The sequence below is a fragment of the Apus apus genome, chromosome 1 (genome assembly GCF_020740795.1).
Source record: "Apus apus isolate bApuApu2 chromosome 1, bApuApu2.pri.cur, whole genome shotgun sequence".
NCBI classification, from domain to species: domain Eukaryota; kingdom Metazoa; phylum Chordata; class Aves; order Apodiformes; family Apodidae; genus Apus; species Apus apus.
The window spans coordinates 174,580,998-174,608,308 of record NC_067282.1 but is presented as its reverse complement, the minus strand read 5'-3'; the positions used below and the strand labels follow the sequence as shown (position 1 = coordinate 174,608,308).

General features: G+C 39.8%; 1 protein-coding gene across 1 annotated transcript in view; it reads right to left on the bottom strand.

Annotated features, from left to right (window-relative positions):
• Positions 1–27,311, bottom strand: part of NELL2 (neural EGFL like 2) — a 153,388-nt gene that overhangs the window by 104,820 nt on the left and 21,257 nt on the right. The window contains exons 3-9 of the mRNA XM_051613080.1: positions 23,066–23,216; positions 10,047–10,220; positions 9,846–9,942; positions 4,559–4,631; positions 4,298–4,380; positions 3,123–3,251; positions 1,723–1,825 (exon numbers count right to left, since the gene is read on the bottom strand). Of these exons, the coding sequence (XP_051469040.1) occupies positions 1,723–1,825; positions 3,123–3,251; positions 4,298–4,380; positions 4,559–4,631; positions 9,846–9,942; positions 10,047–10,220; positions 23,066–23,216 (810 nt within the window). The remainder of the gene's footprint in view (positions 1–1,722; positions 1,826–3,122; positions 3,252–4,297; positions 4,381–4,558; positions 4,632–9,845; positions 9,943–10,046; positions 10,221–23,065; positions 23,217–27,311) is intronic.

The following is a 27,311-nucleotide window of genomic DNA, read 5'->3' as shown; positions in this document are numbered from 1 at the left end:
TTTAACTACCTTGTCAATGGGATTCCAATATACACTCTCCATTCTTTGGTTCCAGGGAGTTTGTAATTTTAAAAGTTGATTGATATTTTTTTTAATGATACTTAAAATAACCTAAATTAAATTAGGAATATTTTTTCAAATTTTTTTTATTATTTTTATTTTCTGATCTAATAATTTTTACTGGTAGTTTCACAAGAGACTTGTACATGTTGGTTACAAGTTGAATTAGTTACTGGCATCAAATTAACAACATTGAAAGCTAAAAGGTTTTTAATAAAATTAAGAACATTAGAGAGGCAATACCAGAGTAAACTTCACAGTATGCTGTACCAGAACAGTATCTTAATTGGAAGGAGAAGTAGTAACGTTGTGTGACAAGGTCAGTGTCCATATGTTCATTCACATTTCTTGACCCTTCTCAAGACTCTCAAGAAAAACAACTTTGTAAGAAGTCTTAAAATGTGAACACTTCCCCATTAACATCTGGATGGAGAATTCTCAATTCACAGGCAGTACATTACAAAAAACATACTTCAGAGGATCAGGTTTTCAAACTCTGCCAACATGGTTAAAGATTCAAATAGAGGCCAATTCCCTGAGCCTCCTAATATGCATGGAAATTCTGTGTAGCTGGTTAAAAAATTAAAAAGAGTGTTTGAATTCTCATTTCCTCTCAATTAGAATTAATATACTTGAGTAAGTTAATAAGGTTTCATAAAATATGTGGTTTGTGTAACTTCTAACACAATTAAATATTAATAACTCCTGTGGGAGCAAGATCAATGGAGTACAAAACATCTTCCTGAATTTTATCTTACATGTCATTTTAACCAGTTATATATGTATATCTATACTCCGTAAGAAATTTTATACAGCAGTAGAAGAGTGATGAAACCACACAGAAAACCCTCAACATTTACAGAATAAAGAAGCGTGTGCATCTCATGTTCAATTTCAAGAATGGATTCCATTGTAGCCTAAAATAAATAACCATCACATATGTGATACATGTCAATAACCAACATGAAATATTATCTATAGTCCATCTAGACAGTGATTAACCTAAAATTCCCCTTCTCTGGTACTACTTGCAACAAAACCAAAATGCTGTAAATGGAAAATGTAATCACCTATCCTAAATGAAAATATTAAATTACCTCTACCCAGTTTCCTTTATAATTCGGCCCGACCTTTTGTGAAAGGACATTTCTAGGTGTTTGGTTTTTTTCCTGGTCTCTTGGGTCTAGTATGAGTTTTCTCTTCCCTTAATTACGGAAGAAATATCGTAAATCTGACCTCCCATTTCTAGCACTGCAACATAAGGTTGCAAGTACAGTCTTCTTGTGATAGAGGTGTTAGAAACATCAGGCAAGTTCCTGAATCTCTAGCCACTTTGTCTAAAATATAGGAAGTCTGCAGAATTTTTTTCAACTTTTTCTTTTGAAACATTGATAAGAAATAGCTGTTAAAAAAACCCAAAGAAATAAAAAACAAGCAAAAAACACACAACTGCAATAGTAAAAAATTATCAACAACTGAAAAATTAAAATGTTCTGGTTATCAATTTCCCATAATATTTCAGGGAAGTCTAAATTCCCTCATTCCCTAAAACAAATATTTATTTCCCTGACCAGTTCTTTCACTGACTTGTTTCTAGAAAGGTTCCTTTTCCTTACAAATTTCAGAATATTCATTAGAAGGAAGCACGGCAGGAAAACTCACATTGACATTCTTTGCAGCACTTGCCATCCACATACGCCAGGGCAGAGTTGGGTGGGCAGTCAGAGAGGGGACAAATCAAAGCCTCACACTGCACAGTTCCATTCTAGAAGAAGAAAAGGTGCTTAGCTGGTAGTTATATTTAGCAAGAGCAGAGATGCTCTTAAACACAGGAACTTAAAATCTATTTTTAGATGCAATGAACTCTCTAATAATACCCTCCAAAAAAAAAGACATTTTCACAGGTTTCTTTTAATAAGTGCAAGATCAGAAACTGTAACTTCAGAATATCATCCATTTAATCTTTCAGACCTTTATGATTTGCTCTTTGAGATTATAATGAGCCAAGATTTTTTAAGAGGCAATCTATTTGGAGCTAAAACATTCTGCCAATCTGCAGCAAACTGACAGATGTGTGTGAAAGAACAGCCTCACAGAACAATACTCTACCTTCTGATTTTCACATCAGACAATACATTTCTAAAATGTAATATCATAGCTGCAAGAAAAACCTGAGACAAAAATACATAACACATTTAGCACTAAACTCAAAGCATTTTAAACAGTTACCAGCTAGATTTAATACTATGAACTGTCTTTTTCTCATCAACCACAAAACTAAAAGCAAAACTAATATTCCTGCAGAAATATAAAGATCAAAATCATACTAATCTAATAGAGACCCATTTAACAAACTACAGACAGCAGCAAATTAATCTAAGATGCAATACAGACAAAAACAGACTTTTCACCAATTTCTAATGGCTTTTGGATTCAGCATTTAATGAGTTCAAATGGAATTAATAAGTTTCAAATGAACAGATAATAACAAAGATGCCATGGCTTGGTACCTGAAAGGATACTTGCAATTGCTTCTGGAGTTGTGATACCTTTGGAAATCTTCCATCCACCTAACAAATCTTTTTCATTTGTGATACAACACAGCATGCACATGACCCTGACATTTTACTCTTTAATGTTTACTGAGATGTAACCAAAGGCAACTAAAGGGAATCAGGCACAAGGGATGTCTCAAAACACTTGGTAAGAAGGCGGCTATGTTTATAGTGATAAAAAGCAGGGAATTAATTACCCAGAGAAATCATTTGCAACTCAGTGCATGGGAATTTCATGACAGCAAGGTGCATTGCATAGCATCTGCCTTTGGTGACATGAAATATAGGAGAGTTACACATGCTGGCACTACTGAAACAATAGGAAAACGTATTTATTAATACTAATCCATAGATCTAGAGCAAGTTTTCTAGCACTTTTTTTTGTTTCTAACAATGTTTTGTTCTGATTTTTTTTTACCTGGAACTTTTATCATTATTTGCCTCAATAAAACTGTAATCAGAGTAAGCACTAGAGCTCCTGAATCTCCACTCAAACTGTAGGCATACCATGCAAGTGCAGTTCTTACAGCCATCAGTCCAGGACTCAAACTCCCTGTAAGTCATGCCTTTCACTGTGCAGGTCCTTTCACAGTAGCACTGATCCAACTTGTTCATCCTCTGCTCAGCTTGGGACAACTGGATTTACAGTTCACAAAAAAAATTTTGAATTAGTGAGTGGTTTCCACATTAGTATAAACATGATTTAAACTGTCCCGCTTCTCATCAAGCACGCAGATGAGACAATGCGCGTAGGAAAATGCACTCAAGGATAATAAAGGAGTTACTCTCAAATAAAATATTATTAAACCCTCAGCCACTTGGAGATGGAAATTAAGAAGCAAGACACAATGCATTCTGCTTTCTCTAACATCAGGGACATCGTGAAACATCATAGAAAAAAAGTGAGTAGGTCAAGATAGGTGTGGCCCTTACTTTCTCATCTTTGTATCTGTGAACTGACCAAGAATCTCGCTCTACGTAACTACTTGCAGATATCAGGTTATGCACAAAAGACCTGAATCTGAGTTGAGAGGCAAAATTGGAGGTAAAGCTCAAAATCAACGTTAGTAATTGTTTCTCCACTTCAATCAAGACATTTTAAATGTTTGTTTATGAAATCAGCCAGGTAACAGCATTCCTGCAGACATCTAAAGCACTGACATTCAAAACCAGAAGACCAGTCTATGTTCACCAGACATGAATTATATTCTAAGGAAAAAATGAAGAATATGCTGCATTGGACTCTTACTTCCCTATCTTACATATATTTTGTCTCAACATGCCTTTGGCAGCTCAGGTCTAGAAAAGTCTTGACTAGTAAGTCTTGCTGCAATAAGCACTATAACCACAGTAACCTATTTCATTCTATGTTTGTTGACTTGTTAGCCTGCTAGATAGAGCTTGAGTATCTATGAGCCCCTTCCTTGCTTGGGGATTTAGATTCTGTTTACTATTAAAATATATTACTCTATAAAAATATTAAAACACATGGAAGCTCTCTGAACTGGGAATTTGCATGTATAGACACTAGGCACAGATACATAAACACAAACATACATGCAGGGATGTTCTGCAGACACCCACATGCACACCCTCATATATGCACAAATAATCTAAAAAAACTGCAATTAAAGCCTTAGAGTCCTCATTTCCCCCATGCCATGACTCCTAGTAAACATTACCTTAGCTGATGTTTTGGCTAAAATATCTTGCAGTTCCATAATTTTCTGCACAAGGCCATGGAAGTCATTACATGTCGGGCATGCTAGAACAACAAAATACATATATTAATTTAAAATCCTCATGTATTCAAAATAGGTACAATCATGTCAAAGTTTTCAACTAATACACTGACACTCAAGGTTTTAAAAAATCTTTGTACCCACACAAAGTAGGTACAAAGCACACCTTTCATTTTATGGCATAAGAATTAATAGACTTACTGCGATTAAGATCTGGGCATTGAGAAATAAATCCTTGAGGCATGACAAGTAATTGCACATCTTGCATTATGCCCTATGTATAAGTAAAGAGGAGAAAAGAGGGATGCATTATTTTTACCTGTCAAAATTATGTTTTCCATTCAGCATATAAAACATTAAAGCCCACACAGAAAAACTGCCTGGTAAAAAAATAATACTTATGAATACACAGCTTCTTGCCTGGACCCATTGCAGTGACAGAAAAATAAAAAGCAAGTAAAATAGATAGGTGTACAAATACAGACCTACTGAATCATTTTTAAAGACATAAGAAGCAAATCATTTTTAAAAGCATAAGATTAAATGTCAAGATGTAATTATGTGAAAAGAGTGAGGTTGTTTTGAATGCATTGTTATTTTTAGTTAGCCATTGCAGAAAAGCTTGAAAATGACCTTTAGAAGTAATTTGGAAAACAGTTACAGCTTCAGTTACTTTGAAACATCCTTTTAAATAAAATGCAAATTTTTCACTAAGCTATAACTGTCAAATAAAAGTGAAGATTAAAGAAAGTTGAGTCAGGAAAAACACTTTAACGCAAACGCTTTGTGATTTCAATGGGGATCTTTGCACAAAGCACACGTAACTCACATGTCTGTCACACATTCACATGTTGGCAAGAACATAGGGAAAGTTTAGGGTGAAATTAAACTTTGCCATCTGGGAAGGACCAGTTTCACCCAGAAGAATAGATCTGATGCTTGCAGGCAGAATTTACATGCTTCCTTAGTCATTAAGATATAATTAACAGCAACTTTGCTGCTCTCCAAAGGCAAAGGCCAAACAATTTCAAAGTGAGCCATCCTTTCACATTTGCTCCAGATGTCCCTCTTATCCATGACCCACTCCCTCCATCTCCAAAACTCCTCCTTAGGAGGAAAAGCAAAATAATTACGTGCTTCAGTGTGCTTATGAATAGAATATTTCACAACACTGAGAAGACAATGCAAATGAAATGCAAAAGTCCACATTTCATCCACATACACAACACATTCAATACAGATGTTGCAAAGTCAAAGAACCAGAATGTTGACCTCAAGTGAGTGACACGGGGTGACTTAGCAACCTAAGCGACCTACAGAGAAGAGCTGCTGTCACTTGAGGACATCTAAGAGGGTACTTGAGTACTCTGTCAACCTTACTACCTTAGCAGTAAAGCTTCAGTCTAGGGCAACTAGGTGTTCCATTATACTGCACAAGGAGCTGCAGCAATAACAGTGAAAAAAATTAGGTGTGTGTTCTGGTTTGGTTTGGTGGGTTTTTTGGTAGTGGGGGAAGGGCCACAGGAGCAGCTCCAGTGAGAAGCTGAGAAGCTCCCACTGCTCCAAAACCAGCCAAGGAGCCATTAGAAGGACAATAGATGTGCCTCAGGGATTAACACATGAAATAACTGATATAACACCTGAGCAGGAAGGAGTGGGGAGAAGAGCTGTGCTGGAGAAGGACAGCATGTGCTGTGGAAGCAGAGCGGTGCTGGTGGTTGGTGAGGAAGAAAAGGAAGAAGGTGCCCAAGCAGGAGTTTCCCTGCAACCCATGGCAAGATGGCAGCTGTCCCCCTGCACTCCTGGAGGAACAAGGTGGAACATTCCCTGAAGGTGCCAGGAGGGGTCAACTTGGCCAGTGGACTTGCTGCCAGTGGACTCTGATTATGCAGCTGTGGAAGACTCCGGCGCCAGGGGAATTTGTTCCTGAAGCAGCCTGTGACTCTGTGGGAAGCCCAGGCTGGAGCAGCTCTGGACCTCGTGGGAAGGACTCATGAAGGAGAAGTTTGTGGAGGACTCTCTCCCGTGGGAGGGATCCCGTGGGGAAGCAGGAAAGGACTGTAAGGAATCCTTCTTCCTGAGGAGGATGACGTGGCAAGAACCACCAGCCTGTGAAGTGACTCTAAACCCCATCCCCTGTCCCCCTGTGCCACTGGGGGGAAGGAGGGAGAGAAACCAGGAACAAAGTGATTTGGGCCCAGGAAGAAGGGAGGGATGGGGTAACATATGCAAGCCCTGCTCTGTGTGTTGTCTGTGTCCTGTGTGTGTTTGATTAGTGTGAATTTAAATTATTATTTTTTCCCCAAGTCGAATCTGTTTTGCCCTTGGACCTTAATCGGTGAAGAACCCTCCTTGTCCTTTGTCTCGACCGATGAGCTTTGTCCTCCTCATCCCAGAGTGTGTGTGGAGGGGGGGAGGGGGGGAGGGGGTTGAGTGAGCAGCCATGGGGCTGTTCCTTTGTTGTCATGTTGTCCCAAACCTCAGACAGTGTGCTTGAGACAGGGCTCCATGTCAGGACCTCGCACATCAAGTGTTCTGGAAGTCAGGAGCAAAGACCTCTTTGAAGAACATACAAAAATTCTCACTGTTTTAATTTTTCCTCCTTTCCTTCCTTGGTGTCATCGGGTTCAAACTCACGTCAACCCAAGTTATGGTATTTTTATGAGGTTTTAGGAAAGGCAGGGTCCAATACATTCAAGACAGGCAAGTATTTAAATCATTTAACTATTAACCAACAGTAAAGTTCCTGCAACTATTGAGGAGCTTTATTCATCATACACCAGCTGTGATACAAGCTGATCCTGTCACTTGCCAGGAACTCAGGCTCCTTCTCATTCTCCCAAGGAAACAAGAGGGAACTGTGACACCCAGCCCACCTGGGCTGCCACATCAGGACCTCCGGACAGTACATGAGAAGCTTTGCACAGGCTCCTAAAGAACCTAGTAATTCAAATTAACCCTCTGCAGGATGCTAGGGACTGAGAGAAGTGACACGGTACCAGCGAGCACATAGCCAGAACTGCTCTCTCAGGCTGCAGACCTTAAACAGGTACAAATATACTAATGCAGTGTGAATATGCCTACTGGCACATGCACATTGGTTTAGTGTAACAAAATTAGGTTTAAAAAAAACAAATACAGCCAAGCAAAACCTTTTTCAGAGTGACTAATGATTTTGAGCACCTTGACCACTCTGGACAATCCATTTAATCCACTCAAAGTGGTCTGATTTTTTGAAATAACTAAGCACCTGGGCCTCTTAAAATGAGATGTAGGAGTTGTCCCAGTGAGTTTCTAAATATACAAGCTCTCCAAAACATTAAGAAACACTGAAAGTCCTAGTCTTCTAAACTGACAGGTCTCCTGTATAAAAGTGTCACATTTTCAGATGCAGTTTGACCATTGGCACTATATTATGCTGGAGAAATCTCTTAGCACAGTATATTTCAGCTATATCAATGCTCTTTTAACAGCTATCCATGTCTGTACTTCTACTAAGCTGGTTTTTATTAGTAACTGAAGCAAAATTATCCATGTATTTTATTTAATTTATTCTTTCTTGAAAAGAAAGAAACAAACAAAAAAATACAGTCTACTGCTAGAGTGTTTCTTTTTCTACATCTAATAAGTTTCTTTGCAGTGATTATCACTTAGCAAAAATAATACAATCAAGTCAAAAACCAAGAAGACACAAAAAAATACAAGGAATATATATTTTTTTTAAGTATTAATTATAAGCACATAGAATAAATGAAGTGTATCTGAGATCAGTTTAAGCAACGTATTAGTATTTTCTGATTTTTATTATTAGAGTCAACTCCTCATTCAAGCCACAAATACAATTTTTCAGATTGTTTAGCAGACACCCTCTCAGCCTTTTGGAGGAAAAAGAAACATATTACTGAATTGAAAAATTTTTTTTTAAGTCCTGCTTCAGTTTTCAAGTCTGAGTGTCCCATTGGACCTTCATATATCACACAGAACAAGGATAAAAATTAACATTCAAGTACAACAGACAGTATTTCAACACTGAAAAGCTGATTTTAGCAAAAAAAGCACAGAACTTGCTGTGAAAACAATAGTCAAAGTGTTTTACATTGGAAAAAAAATTAGCAGGCTATATTTCAAAAAGTGCTTTGGTCTGTGAAAGTCATCAATTCTATTTTGCAGCTCAGGTAAAAGAAATGCCTACAGGGAGGAAAATGGGACTGCAGTGTGGAAGGCATCCACAGGGATGCCATCATGTGTTAAAGCAGCTCCAGAGAAGACAAAGGCTAAACCACAGATAGCAGCTGTGACCAATGAGTGCTACTTAACGGAATCAGAGGAATCAAAATTTACACATAGCATTCAACATAGCATTCACTTCAGCTTTGTAATACACCCTGTGCTTGACATATATACATGTTAAAACAGAAGCAGTAAGCAAACAGAAGCATAGAATCATAGAATCATTCAGGTTGGAAAAGTCCCAGAAGATCATCTAGTCCAACTTTCACCTAACTCTACTAACCTAGCTTTAACAGCCCACTGCTAAACCATGTCCCCAGGCACCATATCTACACAATTTTTAAACACATTCAGGGATGGTGATTCAACCACTTCCCTGGACAACTCTTCCTGTAAAGTTTCTTCCTGACATCCAACCTAAACCTCCCCTAAACGCCTGTACAAATATTCTTCCTCTGGGAAGGAAGAACATTCTCTTCATTGATGCTAGTCATCTCGTGCATTTCTGAGCTGATTGTGATGAAATATAAATCCTACAGAGGCAATGAAGCTGGAGCTCCCTAGACTGAAGTGTCCTGTGACACATAAAAAAAATCCCATCTAGCTATGAAACAGACAATAATCTGACCATTTCGGTCCTGAAATTACGTTGTATTTTTCCATTTACCTTTCCTGGTCTTAAACTTGTCCTGTGTCATTTGGTGTCACTGAGCCCTATGCATCTGGCCCTGCAACTTTATTCAGTCAAGTCCAACTTGATGGAAACACAGGTCACTGCATCAGGTATGCTGATGCACTCCAACAGCCCTAGGTACATGGCTAAAGTAGAACACATTGGTTGAGCTTGGGAGGCACCTCCTGACTTCATCTTCTCACACTTCCCTGCTTCGGAAGGATCAGTCACAGCACCTTGCCCAGGACTGTGTCCAAATGGTTTTTGAATATTGTCATGGGAGCCTTACTCTGAACCACCTTACAACAGAACAGTTTTCTAATGGTCTTATGGAATTTCAGGTGTTTCAGTTTTTGTCCATTTCCTCTTGGCCTGTCAGTAGTCACTACTGAGAGGAGTCTGGATCCCTCATTTTAACTCCCCTCTCATTCAGGTATTTATACCCATCGATGAGATGCTCTCTGAGTCTTCTCTTCCCTAGGCTGCACAATCTCAGCTCCCTCAGCCTCTCTTCATATGGAAGATGCCCCAATCTCTTAATAATTTTTATTTAAGTTCACTCTTTTCCTTTCAGGGAACGCATACCTTAAAATAGCCATGTGCATTATTCCTCTGTCCCAGCCAAAAGGTTGTACCTAGAGGTAAGTCCATGAAGGGCTTCTCCACAACTCTTTCATAAATTCTGAAAATAAAGGTAAAAATAAAGTACCAAGTTGTTATCATTTCACTTACTTGGAGCTGGAATGTTCCAAATCAAACAACTTCTTGTAGAGCAACACTACTTACTTATTGCAGTCCACATGCAAAATCAAGTGAGAGGCACTTATTGCTAAGGAAAGCCTGTGCCATTTATCATCTGCCAAGATGTATGGGAATACTTCTGCGTGGGAGTGATGGCTGCCAGAACGATAATGCAACCTGATTTCATTTCGATGACCGCTGCTTTCCAGCTCCAGGTACCTGTACCATAAGTGCATCATCACGTCATAAACCATTCTTATCACCACAGCAACATTTTACATAACACAACTTCTCATTATCACACAGGACCTCTTTAAAAGAGGGGGAAAGACAAGCAAGGAGACACAAAGCTGAAAGTAGACACTTCCCAGATTGGTACTGCGTCGTTCTTCTCAGTAACACATAATAGCAGGTTCCAGCTTTCATGCAAGTACACAAGATTCCAAGCCAAATATTTTTCTCCTCTAGCAACACTGTTTTCCATAATATGATCTGACTGAAAATATAATTGCTCTACTATGAATAAATGCCTCATATCCTGAAAGCACAATAAGGATACTCTGAAGGCATGAATGCTCAAAGGACAACACAAGTTTTGCCATAGGGACATCATTAGCCATCACCAACCAGGGAAGTAAGCAAGAACTGAGACTTCACACTGCTTTGTTTGCTTTCAGACGTACTGTTAACATCTCCTGTCATTTTTTGTAATGAAAATTCTCCAAATAAATACAAAATCAAGAAGTGCTAACTCTTCAGAATAATTTACGTACATGCATATATTTGCTTTGTTAAGATCATTATGTGTATTTGTGGTGTATGTGTACATATATATATAGACACAAGTATGCATATGTATATATATATATATGTATATACAATATAAAAATCCAGCATTGCGGCCGTATCGAGACGAGTGCACATGCACCAGATCTGCAGATTGCAAACACAAGCTTTGCTGGTGAAATTCCAGCTGATTAACTTAAAAAGCACCTCATATCCAAACTTCATACTCGGTCAGACAGGCCTGTTTCTTGCATATTGGGCCTCTTCTGGGAAGAAGGCTGACAAACCATTTATTTGACCTCCAAGTACTAAGTTTCTCATTTTAAAGTCCTCCCTAAATGCTTTTAAAACAGGAAAGAAAAATGGAGAATCTCTAATAATCGTATGCAACCGATAGCTTAAGCACAAGGAAAATAACATATGATGTGGTGAGATGCACAACTGGGAGAATGGACAATTCGTTCTTGTCTATTTCTGCTGCTACGTTGGCAATCAGGCGTGACAGTGGTTTGTAATCTGAGTGCACACGTGTTTTAGGGTGATTCTGTTTACCCTAACAGGCTATCTATATTAAAGAACAGACAAGACAATTATTGCAGTTTTCAAGAGTGAAGATGAGACCAAATCAAAACCGTCTTGTGCAGTCATTATCCATAGGAGAAGGTGAGGCTCACTGCACACCTCTCTATCCTTCATGGTGTTTCACAGTGGAACATGCCTAGCAACAGCATAAACACAACTATCCTTTTGCAAAACTGGCAGAGGGTGATTTCTTCCTGCTCCCCAGTATTAACAAACCAGAATCAGCAATAAATTTTATAATTTAAAATCATTTACCTCCTCATGGCCCAAAAATAATTTTTGCATTAGCAAGAAGTGAAAACTAATTGAAGGTCTGGCTGGGAAAAAAATGGGCAATGGTGGCAGAACATCAGTCAACTTAATAATCTCCTTCATAACTCAAGCTTCAAGGATAAGAATAAGGTCAATCTCAACCTAACAGAGAAGGGAATATTACAGAACTGGACTCCAGCAACTTTTAAGTGTCTCCACCCAGCTGCAGAAACAATCTGGAAAAAGAAAGGGATGGAAACATTATCTTCTGGTACAGCCAACAGCTATCTCCCACTCTCTTCAAAGTCAGTGGCAGAACTGATATCAACACACAAAGGTGCAGGCAGGGAACAAACTACACCAGTACACATACAGTCAGTTCAGAGGGTATAAAATGAACATTCATGTTACCTCTTATATAGGTGAGACAAAGAAATCTCTGAAAAAGAAACATGGATTTCCCAATAAAAAAAGACATCAGTGTAAAAATTGCAGGAATTAAGAGCTGCTGAGAGAGGACACTGACATGCAATGATGCTGCAATAAGCAATGAAAACTTCCTACACAAAGCTCTGCAAAAAATATGGACACTTGGGGCTTAATTTTAACTGTGATTAATGCACTGCTTTGAGATCCATAGGCAATCTTTTGCTTTTCCAACTGGTAAACTAACAAATACATCTACCTTGGAAAGGCTTGATGATTGTTAGAGAAAACAAGCATCAAAATGAAAAAGAAAATAATTGCCATTAGGAGAATTATTAGGAGAACAATCTATGGTTTACTAAGAATCTGTAGAGGCAGCAGATAAATGCAATTAGAAAAGCAAGTGGAATGTCAGCTGGAAAGATATTCCCTGCAGCTTAAACTAACGACATGACACTGAAACACAGGGAAGTGAAAGTTAATCACTTTCATTTATTTTTTTATAAAATACTGTGCTTGCTACTGCACTTGCCTAGATTTGTGTAACAGCTTGGGCTTTTAACAGCTCTGGCTCAGTCTCATGACCTTCTGAAGATGGGATAAGCCTCAGAAGTGAGAGACCGATATGGGTGGAAACACAAAGTCTGCTCACAGATGCTTCTCACACCACCTGTGAGGCTGTAACTCTTGGGTATGTCTTTTCCAAAGGTTTGAAAGAGTCTTTGAGAAAGTAAGCTAAGCATTAACAAATGCACCCGGATCTTAAAAAGTCATTTATGGTGACAAAAACACTGTACACTTCTCTGTACACTAAGGATCGCTAATCTTTCGAGAGAGAAAAGAGGGTGATCTTGGTTCTTAAAGGACTTAATCCCAAAAGAAACAATAATTGCATCATACTGAAGTCTTCTTCTAACCAAGGATCTCATTACTAAAAAGTTTCAGGGGAACCTCATCAGCTGAATTGGTGGTTTCTTGTCCACACCAGCCCAACCACCTCAAGGAGACCACCAGCTCAAGAATTGCCACTACTAACGTCCTTACTTCTTCTCCCAACAGTTCCAAGGCACTCTTCTATGCTGCAAAAGGCAACTGGCTCTTGAAGTAAAAAAAATACCTGCAATAAGAAACACGGTGCAACAGCAGAACCTGCTTCCTTCTTTACTAACACCCATGAGCTCTGTTGCTGTTCAAACAATACCAGCTTGCTCCATTTTAACCACCCAATACCCACACGTGTTTTGGGTCAAATGGATTTAACTTAGTTGAGAGATGCTACATGCTTAGGTTTACTATGTTTAACACATGGTGAAGAAAATGTCAACCCGAAAAATGGTTGTTACATCTCTACAGTTCAGTCTGTGTGTGCATGCATGCACAATCACTACAAAGGCAACAGCCAAGGCCACCATAAGATCAGCCCTTCTGCTTGGAAACCAGTCAGCCATGCCTTACATACTTAGGCTGAGCCTATCTTCCTAAGAGGAAGAAATTTGTTTTAAATGCCCCAGAGGAATTTGACACAAAAACCAGGGATGTTATCTCTGCTGCCCAGTTCTCCAAACTGCTGGATAAGAGCTGAGTGTCAGCAGATCTGCTCAGCTGTGGAGGTTTACTGCAGCCCATCCTGGCAAAGGGCTCATGGTCTGCCCGAGCCTGCACAGGACCTGCTCTTCAGGCTGTGAGAGACCAGCTGGGGCAGACTGTGGAAGCAGAAGTCAGGACGTACAGCAAAACACTGGAGATTTAGGAGGTGAAACCCCAGGTGGTCCCGGTGTATGGGGTAGCAGTCTTTGGGAAGAGTGAGGTGTGGCCCCTCCAGCTAACAGCCAGTGTTGGTAGCACTGTCTGTGATGGCTCAATCGCTCACTTGGCATCCTTGCTCAAGCAGCAAACGCACACTGGAGCTGCCCATTCTTACTCCAGGCAACTAATAATTTCAACTTCATTTATAGCATGTAGACAAATATCCTAGAAGCTAAAGGCAAGATATCATGTTTGCTGCTTATGAATTTATTACAAGGTGGTGTGTTTTGGTTTTTTTTAACTTTTGCTACTCATATTTACAGGTAGTGTACTAAAAGAGTTCTTTGTGGCTCTGATCTACATTAAGAAGAAAAGGAAAACAAAATTTAAAAGGAGTATATACTTAAGAAAGAAGAAGAAGAAAAAGTCCTTATCTCCATTACTTAGAGCTGAAGATTTTTTGATACAAAAGTTCTGGCTTTTTCATTAGGTATAATTACATAAAACAAAACACACAAAAAAACCCAAAACCATGAACAAAAACACAAACCAGAGACCCTATTCAGTAGACCCTATTCATTGCAAAATATGAGTACAACAGCAGTAAGTAATTCTGCTGGGTGTAGACTATGAAGATGTAAAAGTAATTCCTGCAACACAGCCACCACATTCAGCTATGTGTTATCTGCTGTTTTCCATGGTATGATGACTTGGCAGTCAGGAGTGTGAGCCTTATTTTTTTATTTGGAAGTAACACCTAAATTGTTCTGAAACATCAACTAAGAATTTTTACTACTTGGTGCATCCCCTAGAACAATATGGCATAAAAATATCAGCAGATGGATTCTAAATGCTAAATGACAACTGAACTATACCTGGAAATACCTAGTTCCCACCTCTCATTTACATTACTGCTTGGCCTTACTGGTTTGTCCTTTTCCCTGACTACCTAGAGCTCTATCTAGGCAAAAGAGGACTGGCAGCTTTGCCAGGCAGTGATAAATAAAAAAATGGTCTTTACTTTTCTGGGTAAGTTGGTAGCACTTAGTGCAAGTGCACAGTGAGCAGAAAAGACAGCAATTCAGTTTCTGTCCCTTTCTTTTACTGAATATAGTTTTAGAGCCAGACAAGAATTTATGTTCAAAAATGCTGATCCTTTCATTGAAACCAAATCTTTTGATAGAAACAAAATATTCTCACAGCAAACCTTGTGGATTCGAGGATTAATTGTTTGTTAAAATGAGTGAGAGAATGACAGACGGAGCAAATTTAAGACTCTCTGAAAGACTTTCCTAAATACTCTTTAATGCTGCAGTTATTACCTCTTTGAAAGCAGAGTTCCCAAGTGAAGAGAGGTCAAAATCAGAAGATGGTATTTTCCACATTGAAAAAGAGTGCACAAACAACAGGACAGTAAAACCAGTCTCTCAGTTTGACCTGATGAGGCTCTCCCATTACATAGAATTTATCAATGAAAAAATCAGGTACAAGAGCAACCTAAATACAGTAAGTTGATCTCAAGTCCTGTGTCTACACTAATAAACAAAGCCAGCTACCCCACTTCCTGCCCCTGCAGATGAATACTAACAGTGATGTTTCACTACTGCTTACCATCATATGAGCACTTTCTCCCACTGTTCCCCTGAAATGGGTGGGTTTTTTCCATGCTGTCTGTTAGGAACAGACCTGGCCAACACTATCCCAGAAACTACGTCTTAGCATCATCTGCAAGGGTGCTAATTGCAGGAGACAGAAGCATGCCAAGGAAGAAGCTAACAATTATGCAGAATGGACAAGAGCAGGCCAGCAGTCCAGCCTGGGCAGAATTACACTCCTCAGGACACTCAGGACATTTGTCTGAGATGGAAAAGAACCAAGTCCAAGTTCCAAATCTGGCAGAGATTAACAATGCGAGGAAAATGCCTTTGAAGTACCTCAGCCAGCAAGATACTGATCATTCTAGCATTTACATCTCTTCTGCTGTTTATTTTCTTCTACCAAGAAAAAGGTCAACCATTTCAGCTTTGTTGCAGCATGGCAACTGCTCATCTTACTGGATACAAATGGAGGACAGCATTCCTGATGCTCACAGGAAATGGAGGCCCATGCTGGGACATGCAGTGAGGAACACCCTACACAATGGGATATTCCTAGGAAAGAACAGCCAGGCAATAGGTGACTGGAAGGGCAGGGAGACGCCATGTACCTTAAACTAATAAAGCATGTGGGAGAAAAATATGTCAATATGATCTTGTTTTTATCAACATCTTCCAGCTCCTCATCTGACTTCAGTGTTGTTCAGGAAGGAACTTCTTCAACATGGGTCCCCCTTGGGCTCACAAGTCCTGCCAGCACACCTGCTCCAGTGTAGGCTGCTCTCTCCATGGGTCCCATCAGGAGCCTGCTTCAGCACAGGCTTCCGATCTCCTTCAGGTGTGAGGTCTTTCAGGGGCTGTACATGGATATTTGATATCTGCTCCATCGTGGACCTCCGTGGGCTGCAAGGGACAGCCTGCTTCACAATGGCCTTCTCCATGGGCTGCAGGGGAATCTCTGCTCTGACACCCGGAGCAGCTCCTCCCCCTTTTTCTTCTCTGCCCTAGGTGTCTGCAGAGCTGCTTCTCTCATGTATTCACACTCCTCTCTCCAGCTGCAGTTGATGTTGCACAGGGGGTTTTTTCACCCTTCTTAATTATGATATCCCAGAGGTGCTACTAGTTTCACTGATGGGCTCCACCTTGGCCGGAAGTGGGTCTTGGAGCCAGCTTGCATTGGCTCTGTGAAACATGGGGGAAACTTCTGGCAGCTTCTCACAGAAGCTACCCCAGTAGCCCCCCCCACTACCAAAACCTTGCCACGCAAGCCAAATACACCTCGTATTACAGCACTTTGTCCATGCTGTCCCTGTTTGAGCCATGAATATGAAATCAAATTCCCAAACAAGAAATACTTTTTGAAATGCAATTCTTGCCTTTGAGCAATTGCTCTCATGCCTCCCATCTCTCTCACAAACCCCGTTTATCAACATATTCCCATTCTGTTCTCACTATTACACAGGCCCGTTACTATCAATCTTATCTATTTGAAGATTCCTTTTCTGCTGAAAATCAAGAAACCTTCTTAGATCAAACACTATAAAAACAGATGGCATAAACCATCCCTCTCACTCTTTCTTGACAAAGTTTCTCCACAGAGAGCAATAGAACTACAAATACCATACCATACTACAAATACAATACAAACCTTCTGATATATATATTAGTAAAAGCAAAAGCCAGTTTTGACTTAACTCTCAATTTTCTACCCTGACAGAACACAGATTTCTTCATTATCTATTTGTTAATAGAATCCTTTCAAACAACAGGAGAAAAACAACAGTATCTGCCAAACTCACACTTCAAGTATTTCAGGGGTGGTTTTCAGTGTCCCAGGGAGGGACGAATCTTTTGTCTCTTATTCAAGTAGGTCTGTCATCAGTCTCAATTCAAACTACAGAATCCAGGCCCATAAAAGCATTTTGTAATAAGTTCTGCCCTGGATCACCCTGGATTAGCTGGCACTGTGACAATTTACATCAGCAGTCAGGCTGACTGCACTTGATTTAACAAAAGTTACAGGAAGGTGTTTTTTAGGTGAATTTACATCCTATTAGCAATTCTTTATTTTTTATTTTTTTTTCTTTCCCTCTCAATTTTTTTTTTTTTTTTTTACTCACAAAGCATAAACTAAACCAAACCAAACAAAAACAGGCAATAGTGACAAGGCATCAGTCAATTCAACAGCTTCCCTTACAACCAACATGTAAAGAAACAGGTCATTCCCAATGTTATAAGGACATTAAATTAGAGTATAATACAAAACTGCTCCTTTACAAATATTTCCCTCCATTCACACATCCAGGGATAGAAGTTAATCTCCCAAATCAACAGAAACAAGGAACCTTTCTCTTCTGGGGTAGAGGCAAGAGCCCAGTCAAACTGTCAGTAGCTACACAGAGAAATCTTTGTCCCACAGAAACTTCTCACGCACTAGAAAAGCAATGAATGAATGGAAGAAAATACCTTTTTTTGACACCTTTGAAGAAACATGCAAACTGCATCAAAAGAGAAGAAGAATGGCACCAGAGAAGTTTTAAATTGCTAGAAGCAGTCAATTCAAAAGCAACTGATTGGTATAATTAACTGTAAGAGGTTTAATAATTATTGTCAGACTAGTAAGAAACACCAACTAAGAATTACTACCAAAAAAAAAACCAAAACCCTCCACTCTTACAGCACAGAGTTGTTTGAAATGCAGAAATAAACTACAACTTTTTTAGGGACAGAGAACATCCACATACAGCTTTAACATTTGAAAATTAATCTAATGTAATTCTTACCTAACATCTACTGTAACTTCTTGTTGGGGAAGCGGGGAGCAACCCTCAAACAAAACCCACATAAATCTACAGTATTGGCTTAACTGGGAAATATTAGAAGTTTTTCTCAGCATAATGTGTTTGCAGCAGATTTTGTGGTGTCAGGGAGGAGACTTCACACTGCAGTCCAGAAATACAGGCACATACACACCAAGAGCAAGGCACATAGTTTCACTCTATTTTAATACAATAGTCAAATGATAGAACAAAATCCATACATCAGAAGTTCACCACTGGCAACTTATCTCCTGGTATGGCTACATCTGTAAGAGAGAAATTGTCACAGATAGTTTCCTCCTAAAGTGAAGAGGTCTGAAACTGCTGTACAGTACACTCCATTAGACAGCCGATAATCACGAGACATCAACAGCTGTTACAACAAATGCTAAGAAAGGCAGAAATTAAGAAAAATTAGTAGATACCCAATTAAGTGTAGGGAAACCTGTCCATAATATTCTATTTATTTCAGTGCTCCATTTCAGGTATAAATAGCATTAACTGAAGGAAATAATTGCTCAACTACAATTCAGTTATTTCTTCCTTTAAAGGCCCTAATACTCAGTATCTCAAGAGATAAGAATATAACATTAGTTGCATAAAGCCATCTAACCATGAAAGGAAGAAAAAGCTTTATTGCATCACTCCACTATTGCCAATTAAATGAAAATATGTGATAGAATAGTGAGACCTAACAAATATTACAACCCCACTGCAGATAAAAATCATCTCTCTGCTGATTCTTCCATCAAGAAGCTGAGACAAATTCAGAAGTTAAATGAGGAGGACAATATAGCTTAAACTGAAGACTGAGAGCAAGCACACAGCAATCAGTGTTCAACAGTGTTTCCACTTGGATTTAAGACAACACGTCATTAACACCATTCAAAATATTTTCCTTGTTATTGTAAAGTACAACGCATTTTAGGCAGGGTACTCTGTGTGGTTGAGGTGATCCTAAGTTCAACAAACATTTGTAACTTCTACCTTTGATTTATGTGCCCTACATAAATCCTTGTTTTCCTGACACCAAGAGTTTTCCTGAAAATGAAAATTATCAGAGGGCTGGAGCATCTCTCTTATGAAGACAGGCTCAGAGAGTCGGGGTTGTTCAGCCTTTAGGAGAGAAGGCTCTGGGGAGACCTCATGTTGACCCTCCAAGGCCTAAGGGGGTCCACAGGAAAGCTGGGGAGGGACTTTTTACATAGGTATGTAGTGACAGGACAAAGGGTAATGGATTAAAACTGGAAGAGGGGAGATTTAGGCTAGATGTGAGGAGGAAATTCTTCACTTTGAGGGTGTTTCACAAAACATGTGAAAGTGAAGAACGTCATTGGGAGAAGTCAGTATGGATTCACCCAAGAGTCTTCTCAGTGTTGCCTAGTGACAAGGACAAGAGGTAATGGGCACAAACTAAAACACATAAAATTCCATTTGAACACAAGAAAGCACTTTTTTATTGTGAGTGTGACCGAGTCCAGGGAGGTTGTGGAGTCTCCATCTCTGGAGATATTCAAAACCCACCTAGACACAGTCCTGTGTAAAGTGCTCTGGGTTATCCTACTTCAGTGGGAGAGCTGGACTACATGATCTCTAGAGGTCCCTTTCAACTCCAGCAATTCTGTGATTCTGTGGTGAGACACTGGAACAGGTTGCCCAGGGAAGCTGTGGATGCCCCATCCTTGGAAGTGTTCAAGGCCAGGTTGGATGGGGCTCTGAGCAAATTGCTCTAATGGGAGGTGGCATGCAGGGGGGTTGGAACTAGACGACCTTTAAGGTCCCTTACAACCCTAGTAATTCTATTAAATTCTATGAAAAATTCTATTAAAACTTCCAAGCTGTGCCCAAAACTACTACTTCCTGAATTTTTCAGCTGCTCCAGTCAGTGGGGGAAAAAGGTAATCTCTGTGAAAGAATATGAGCAAATTAGAAAGGAATAGTTACAGGCATCATTTCAGATTCTTTCACTGTAAGATCAGTTTTAAAAGATTCTAATATATTAAATACTAGATAAATGAGTATGTAACAATTATAAAAAGGGAAAGACAGATTTGATACTCTACTAGGAAAAGAGAAATAAAAGCATCTAATGGAGTAGAAAAAGATTACTATATCTGCAGAAAATAATTTCAAGAGCTACTTTTTGTGGTGACAGCAACAGCCCAGCCTCAGCAGTGCTGCAGCTTCAGATTTACACAAAGAGCTTCTGCATCTATCTGATAGCCCAGTGACAGCATTTACCACATGACATTAGAAGAGGAAACTTAGGGAGCGTGGTTATGTCAACTTCTTAAGACTCTGAGCCTTAAGTAGTTGCATGACCATACCTCAATGGAAGTATCAGATACATTCTTATAGAAAAATTGTAAACCCTAGGCATCACTTCAGATGGGTGCATTAGAAAGGGTGTGGTTAGTCGGTCAAGAGAGGTTCTCCTCCCCCTCTATTCTGCATTGGTGAGGCCGCATCTGGAGTATTGTGTCCAGTTCTGGGCCCCTCAGTTCAGGAAGGACAGGGAACTGCTTGAAAGAGTCCAGCGCAGAGCCACAAAGATGATTAAGGGAGTGGAGCATCTCCCTTATGAGGAAAGGCTGAGGGAGCTGGGTCTCTTTAGTTTGGAGAAAAGGAGACTGAGGGGCAACCTCATCAATGTTTACAAATACGTAAAGGGTGAGTGTCAAGAAGATGGAGTTAAGCTTTTTTCAGTGATGACCAGTGATAGGACAAGGAGTAATGGATGCAAATTGGAGCATAGGAGGTTTAAGGTGAATATCAGGAATTTTTTTTTTACTGTTAGAGTGACAGAGCACTGGAACAGGCTGCCCAGAGAGGTTGTGGAGTCTCCTTCACTGGAGACATTCAAAACCCGCCTGGACGCCTTCCTGTGTGATGTGCTCTAGGTGACCCTGCTCTGGCAGGGGGGTTGGACTAGATGATCTTTTGAGGTCCCTTCCAACCCCTAGGATTCTATGATTCTATGATACAATAGGATAAACAGGTCACACAGGTTGAAATCATGGTAGGAGGGTTTGGGTTTGTTTCAGCAAGGTGGGAACTGGGTATTATCTTCATTTTTCATACCTCTAACATATAGGAATAGGAAAAGAGTACTGAAAGTTTCCACAACTAAGAGAAAAAGGGCCTCAGAAACACTCAGCAATGCCACTAAGTTATGCATCCATAGTTAAAATACCTACACACATAATGCAGACCTTCTATTTTTAACTAGAAACCTTAACAAATGTTTCCCATTGCAGTTAGTTCAGATTCTGATATGCAGATAACAGAAGATGGTGAAAATGTAGACCTGAAAATATTTAAGGCATGTGAGAAATTTCTTGAAAAAGTATGTTATCAATACATTGTTAAAAATCTAATAACTCTTCCCTAACAATATACAAATTCAAAATAATGGGATTTTCAGAGTCCTGTTTGTTTTTACAAACGTATTTTACATGGGCAGATGACATGGATGAATCAGATTCAAATAAGATTATCAGCATTATGTTTGTATGGCCACACAACCAGGACACCTTCACTGCTGTAAATTTGCTTTGCTTTGCTATGGCTGAATAGAATCAATTTAATCACAGAATCCTAGGGGTTGGAAGGGACCTTGACACTCGACACACACAGCTGCCCAGTTCTGACCCTCACACACTCCCCGCTCCTGTAGATAAGACGTGGGTAGCACTTAACAGAGAAACCCCCTGGCTTTTCCATGATACAACATCAGCAAATGTCACCCAGGAGGCATTCAAACATCCCCTTGAAATGTTTAAAGGTGTTTTTATAAGCTTGGCATGTTGATCCTAGGGAATGTTTTCCATTTTGATCTACTTGGTTTGTTTTTTTGTTGTTTGTTGGTTTGGGGTTTTTTTGGAATATTTTTGTTGTTTTTTTTTGTTTGATTGATTGATTGATTTTTTGGTTTGGTCTTTTTGGGGGTTGTTGGTTTTTTTAATTGGTTAAATGCAGAAGATGAAGCCCTGGAAAATAGTATAAAAGTAGAACTGGACCATCTTCCAGCACAAAATAATTGATGCCATGCCTACTAATGAAAACTTCTACACTGGTAGAGAAAGAAATAGATATTTTGCTCTGCCTGAGCACCCCTCTTTAGTTGGATTTTTTTTTCTCCTGTTGTGTAGAAAGACTATCAAGAACGAATTATGGGATTGTACATAGAAAACCAAAAAGGACTATGAACCTAATGCAGAGATCATCTGTTGCTGTGTTAATGACTGCTTAGAAAGTGCACATTTTAAAACTTTTTTATTCTGTCACAGAATCATAAGGCAGTTATCTTTAATAGCCATTACTCAGAGAGATATATAAAGAATATCTTATTTCTCTAGAAGTTGTTATCCTATCCAAGGAATAATCCTTAAATGCTCCACATCATTCACTTTAGTTTTTTAAGGCTGACAACATTTTGAGTAAAGTGCTCTGCCACTCACAAGAAGCATAAACCCATAACTGGAGGATTTTTTGGCCCTTTTTTAATTGCTTGCACTGTTAAAAAGCAACTTGTGAAGAGGTGGACGTACAGAGCCAGGCTGTGTGACTCAGTGTATCTATATTGACAAGACAGTTTTACACCAGCTGAGCTATGAACGACAAGAGAGAACTGGCTTCTCATGCCCTGCAAGAGACAATTAAAGAGTAATAGCTGTTCCACTTTCCCTTGGCCAATTTAGACCTGTGATTTTTATTAATATGCACAGTATGCCTATCCAAACAGTATAAATATCTGCAAATGACCTGCTACACAAAAATATCACCCTAATTTATGTTCAATTTTTGGCTGCATAAATACATGCACTTTATTAACTAGTATAGAGGTAGCTGTACTTACCTGTGATCTAAATGATGAATAGAGAGAATAACCCCTGAATTCAAATGAGCTTGTTTTAAGGTCACCAGGATTGTGAATTCATATTTATTTCTTAACTTCTGAAAAAAAATTTCAGCCGTTTCTGGAGATGCCTTTACACTTCTTGAAGTATCTAAAAAAAATCACAGAAGAGAACATTCAGTATAAAGTATTATTCTACTTTACATCCTCAATTCAAAGAGCTTACAAAACAGCAGGCTACTTTTGAGGAGCAAAATTGGACAGGCAAAAGCAGGGACCAAAGTATTAATGGCTCAATGTCCAAATGGAGACAGGTGACAAGTGGCATCTCTCAGGGGTCAGTACTGGGACCAGTGCTGTTTAACATCCTTGTTGGAGACATGGACAGTGGGATTGAGTGTTTCCTCAGCAAGTTTGCTGGTGATACCCAGCTGTGTGGTGTGGTTGACACCCAAGAGGGACGGGACACCATCCAGAGTGACCTTGACATGCTGGAGGGGTGGGCCAGTGCCAACCTCATGAAGTTCAACAAGGCCAAGCGCACCTGGGTCAGCACAACCCCAGGCACAAATACAGGCTGGGGGTAGAATGGCTAGAGAGCAGCCCCAAGGAAAAGGACCTGGGGATAGTAGTAGATGAGTAGCTCAACATGAGCTGCCAGTGTGCGCTGGAGCCCAGAGAGCCAACCACATCCTGGGCTGCATCAAAAGAAGTGTGGCCAGCAGGGCCAGGGTGGTGATTCTGCCCCTCTGCTCTGCTCTGGTCAGACCCCACCTGGAATACTGTGTACAGTTCTGGTGCCCTCAGCACAAGAATGATATAGGCCTGTTGGAGAGGGTCCAGAGAATGGCCACCAAGATGATCAAAGGCCTGGAGCACCTCTGCTATGAAGACAGGCTGAGAGAGTTGGGGCTGTTCAGCCTGGAGAAGAGAAGGCTCCAGGGAGACCTTATAGCAGCCTTCCAGCCCTTAAAGGGGCCTACAGGAAAGCTGGGGAGGGGCTTTTAATCAGAGAAGACAGTGATAGAACAAGGGGTAATGGTTTTAAACTGAGAGAGGGGAGATTTAGGTTAGATATTAGGAAGAATTTATTCACTCTGTGGGTGCTGAGGAACTGGAATGGGTTGCCCAGGGAGGTTGCTGATGCCTCATCCCTTGAGGTTTTTAAGGCCAGGTTTGACGAGATTTTGTGCAACCTGGTCTAGTGGTAGGGTTCCCTGCTCCTGTCAAGGGGGGTTGGAACTAGATGATCTTTAAGGTCCTTTCCAACCTTAATGATTCTATGATTCTATGATTTTAAACACCAGCTTTTACATGCAATAGGAGCCATTTCGTGGGCTTATTTTCTAGGACACCCATGCTATTCGGGGGGGGGGGGGGGGCAGTTGGTTTTGGTTTTAGGATAGGGTCATAACTCTTACACTCTCTCCTTGGATGGTCCGATGGTACCTTTAACATCACATCCAAAACATGGACTCACTAGCAGCAAAGCACACAGTAATAAGCAACACGGGATATGAGCCTAAGCTGTGAAGCACAACCTGAGCAACTTTCTAATGACTTCTGCAAAAGTGTTATGCTTAATAGCTATGCACAATCAATTAGAAAAATATATCTCTAGGGGCAACTTACTCAGCTTTAAATAATAGTTAGCAATTAACCACTATATACTCCAGTTGTGAAGCATGTTGTTGCTGCTTCTTGCACAGGATGCCATGAACATTTGCTAGAGTAACTGCACACAGGCAATAAAGATTTTGCTTTTAAAAACCCAGGCACAAGCAAGACTAAAGCAATGTTTCTGCTGAATTTGCACGGAACACGCATAGAAAATAAAAAGGCCCAACTTTGAGCCTGTGAGAGAGAGAATTTACAAAATAAGACGTCAAATGCTAAACAAACAATTCCCAAGGTTTTTCATAATACATCATAGTAGAAAAAAATTAATATATATTACAATGCACGAAATCAATTCATTAGCATGTGTAATGAACTGTGTAAGAACTAAATCAACCCACAAGCTTCTTGTCATTGCAATTTGACCATCCTGCTCTAACTCAGGGACAGCAACAGCAGCAGAGAGGTATGTGCAATCGAAGTAGTAAATTTTCTTTTGGCAGACTGAAGCTAAGCTCTCCTCTAAGCTTACACTGCTGTTCTTAAAACAGGTTTATTCTTTAAGCTGAACCTATAAAGATGCTACTCTGTATTAGCAGCAAACAGTTTACTGTATTTTATGGATCAGGAATATTTTTTAATACCTGTTTAAGAAATGCAACAACAACCCGTACAACAACCTGAAGTCCTAACTAAGCTCCTCCTGCACAGTGTGACACTAGGCTGTACTTGATTCATTTTTTAGAAAGGGAAATCCAAAAGATGGAGAAGGAAAAGGGACAGGAGAACAAAGAAATTATAATTTTAAATCTTTTTTATTGTGAAACTTCACGTCCTTTCTACTGTGGATTGTGTAACTCTCACTGTAGCAGACATCCACGGCATTTAAATGGAATTGTTAATAAATCATAAAGCAACTCAAATACAATTACATCAAAGCATTCATTTTTAGCCAAAGGACACTAACAGAGTAGAATGACAGGTTTGCATGCTGCAAGACAGTTTAACTGCATTAACAATTTCTAGCAATATAAACAATCTATTCCCAAGAGACAGGCCAGAGAAAGGACACACAGGGAACATATTCTCTAAGCATGATCACAGGATCCTCACATACTGCAGTTCTCAGGAACAGCTTTCCTACCAAAATACAGAGGAGCACAGGAAAATACATGTGCGGAACCCACTTAAAAGCCTACAGAGTCTGACTCCTAGATGCAAAGCACATCCTCCAAGCCTGTTCACAGTGGGTGGGGAGCTGGGCTTCTCAGCTTAAAAAGCCCAGCCAACATCCTTTTCTATTGCTGATTCATTACCATTAGAGCATTTACAGTGTCTTCTTTCGGGTCCACAAACACATTACATGCTTACATGAAACAAGAACAATGTCATTGTGCCTTGTGTGCATAGTCCAAAGAGTGTCTGCCCTGAGGGGCAGAGCTCTCCTCCCTGAAGGGCTTGAAACCTCAGAAGCCTCAGCCAGGATGAGCAGTGTGATTTCAACTAAAAGTGCGAGAACAAAACCCAAAGCAAGCTGAGACCACTGGAATGTGGGAAATCATCTTAATTACATCTTAATAATTGTTACTGCCTTGTAACAACACTCTTATCCCTCTAACAACCTTTGATGTTTCCTTTAAACCTTCTTGGGAGAGATACTTCACTTTGACTTCAGTAGACAGTGAGATAAAAACCAAGCCAACCCATGAACACCCCATTCCTTCTTAGCCACATTAATTCAGGTCGATTCCCCTTCACCTGAAACATTGCAGGAGGAAAGGGAAGGGTGGAGGGCTGATAAAGCACACATCCCCTCAAATGGCATTTGAAGAAGCTGTACAGGTCCTTCATCCAACAGCATTTGTGTCTGGTCACTGTGTGTGATTTAGATAGTGAGCACTCAGGAATGTATAGAGGCATTAAGGTATACTGAATAAATGCTATTAACTTCCACAGATGTATACTGGGGTTGGACACACAATATTTATGGTTTAATATGGCAGCAGAAAAAGATAGGAGACATACATATCAAATATGAATGAAAAGGTAAGTTAGGAGCTAGGCAGAGGGCTGAAGGGGAAAAAAAATCAAGCAAGACAAAAAAGAGAAAGTCATGTCAGAATTACAGGAAATTCCCTGGCTGTTATTGTTCTGCTACCATTGTTTCCAGTGGATTTCTTTAAGGTTTCCTTCAAGACCACAAAGTGGTAGTAAGACAGGAGGTGAGAAACGCAGAACCACCACCTTTTCCCAAGAATCCAGATTTTCCCTGCACAACTCTGAATCCTGGAAGATCCTAGGGTGCCTCTCTGCCCCAGTTACTCCTTTGGTTTCTCTCTCCGCATTGTTTCTAGTTTTAACTACTGTCACACCCTACCAGTGAAAATCATAAATGCTCTGTGGTGGAAATGGAAAATGGTCCATGGAGACTATGCTTCCTTAACAAAAATAAAATCCACAACTTTTTAATTAAAGAGAAATACCGATTTCTACCAAATTCCCATGATAACCTCATAAGCAATCAATGAAAGAAAGTATAGCACAACACCCCCAACATTACACAAGGCCAATTCCAACTGTACATAAATCATTATCTCCCCCTCCTACATGAACTTTTATTCTAACCAGA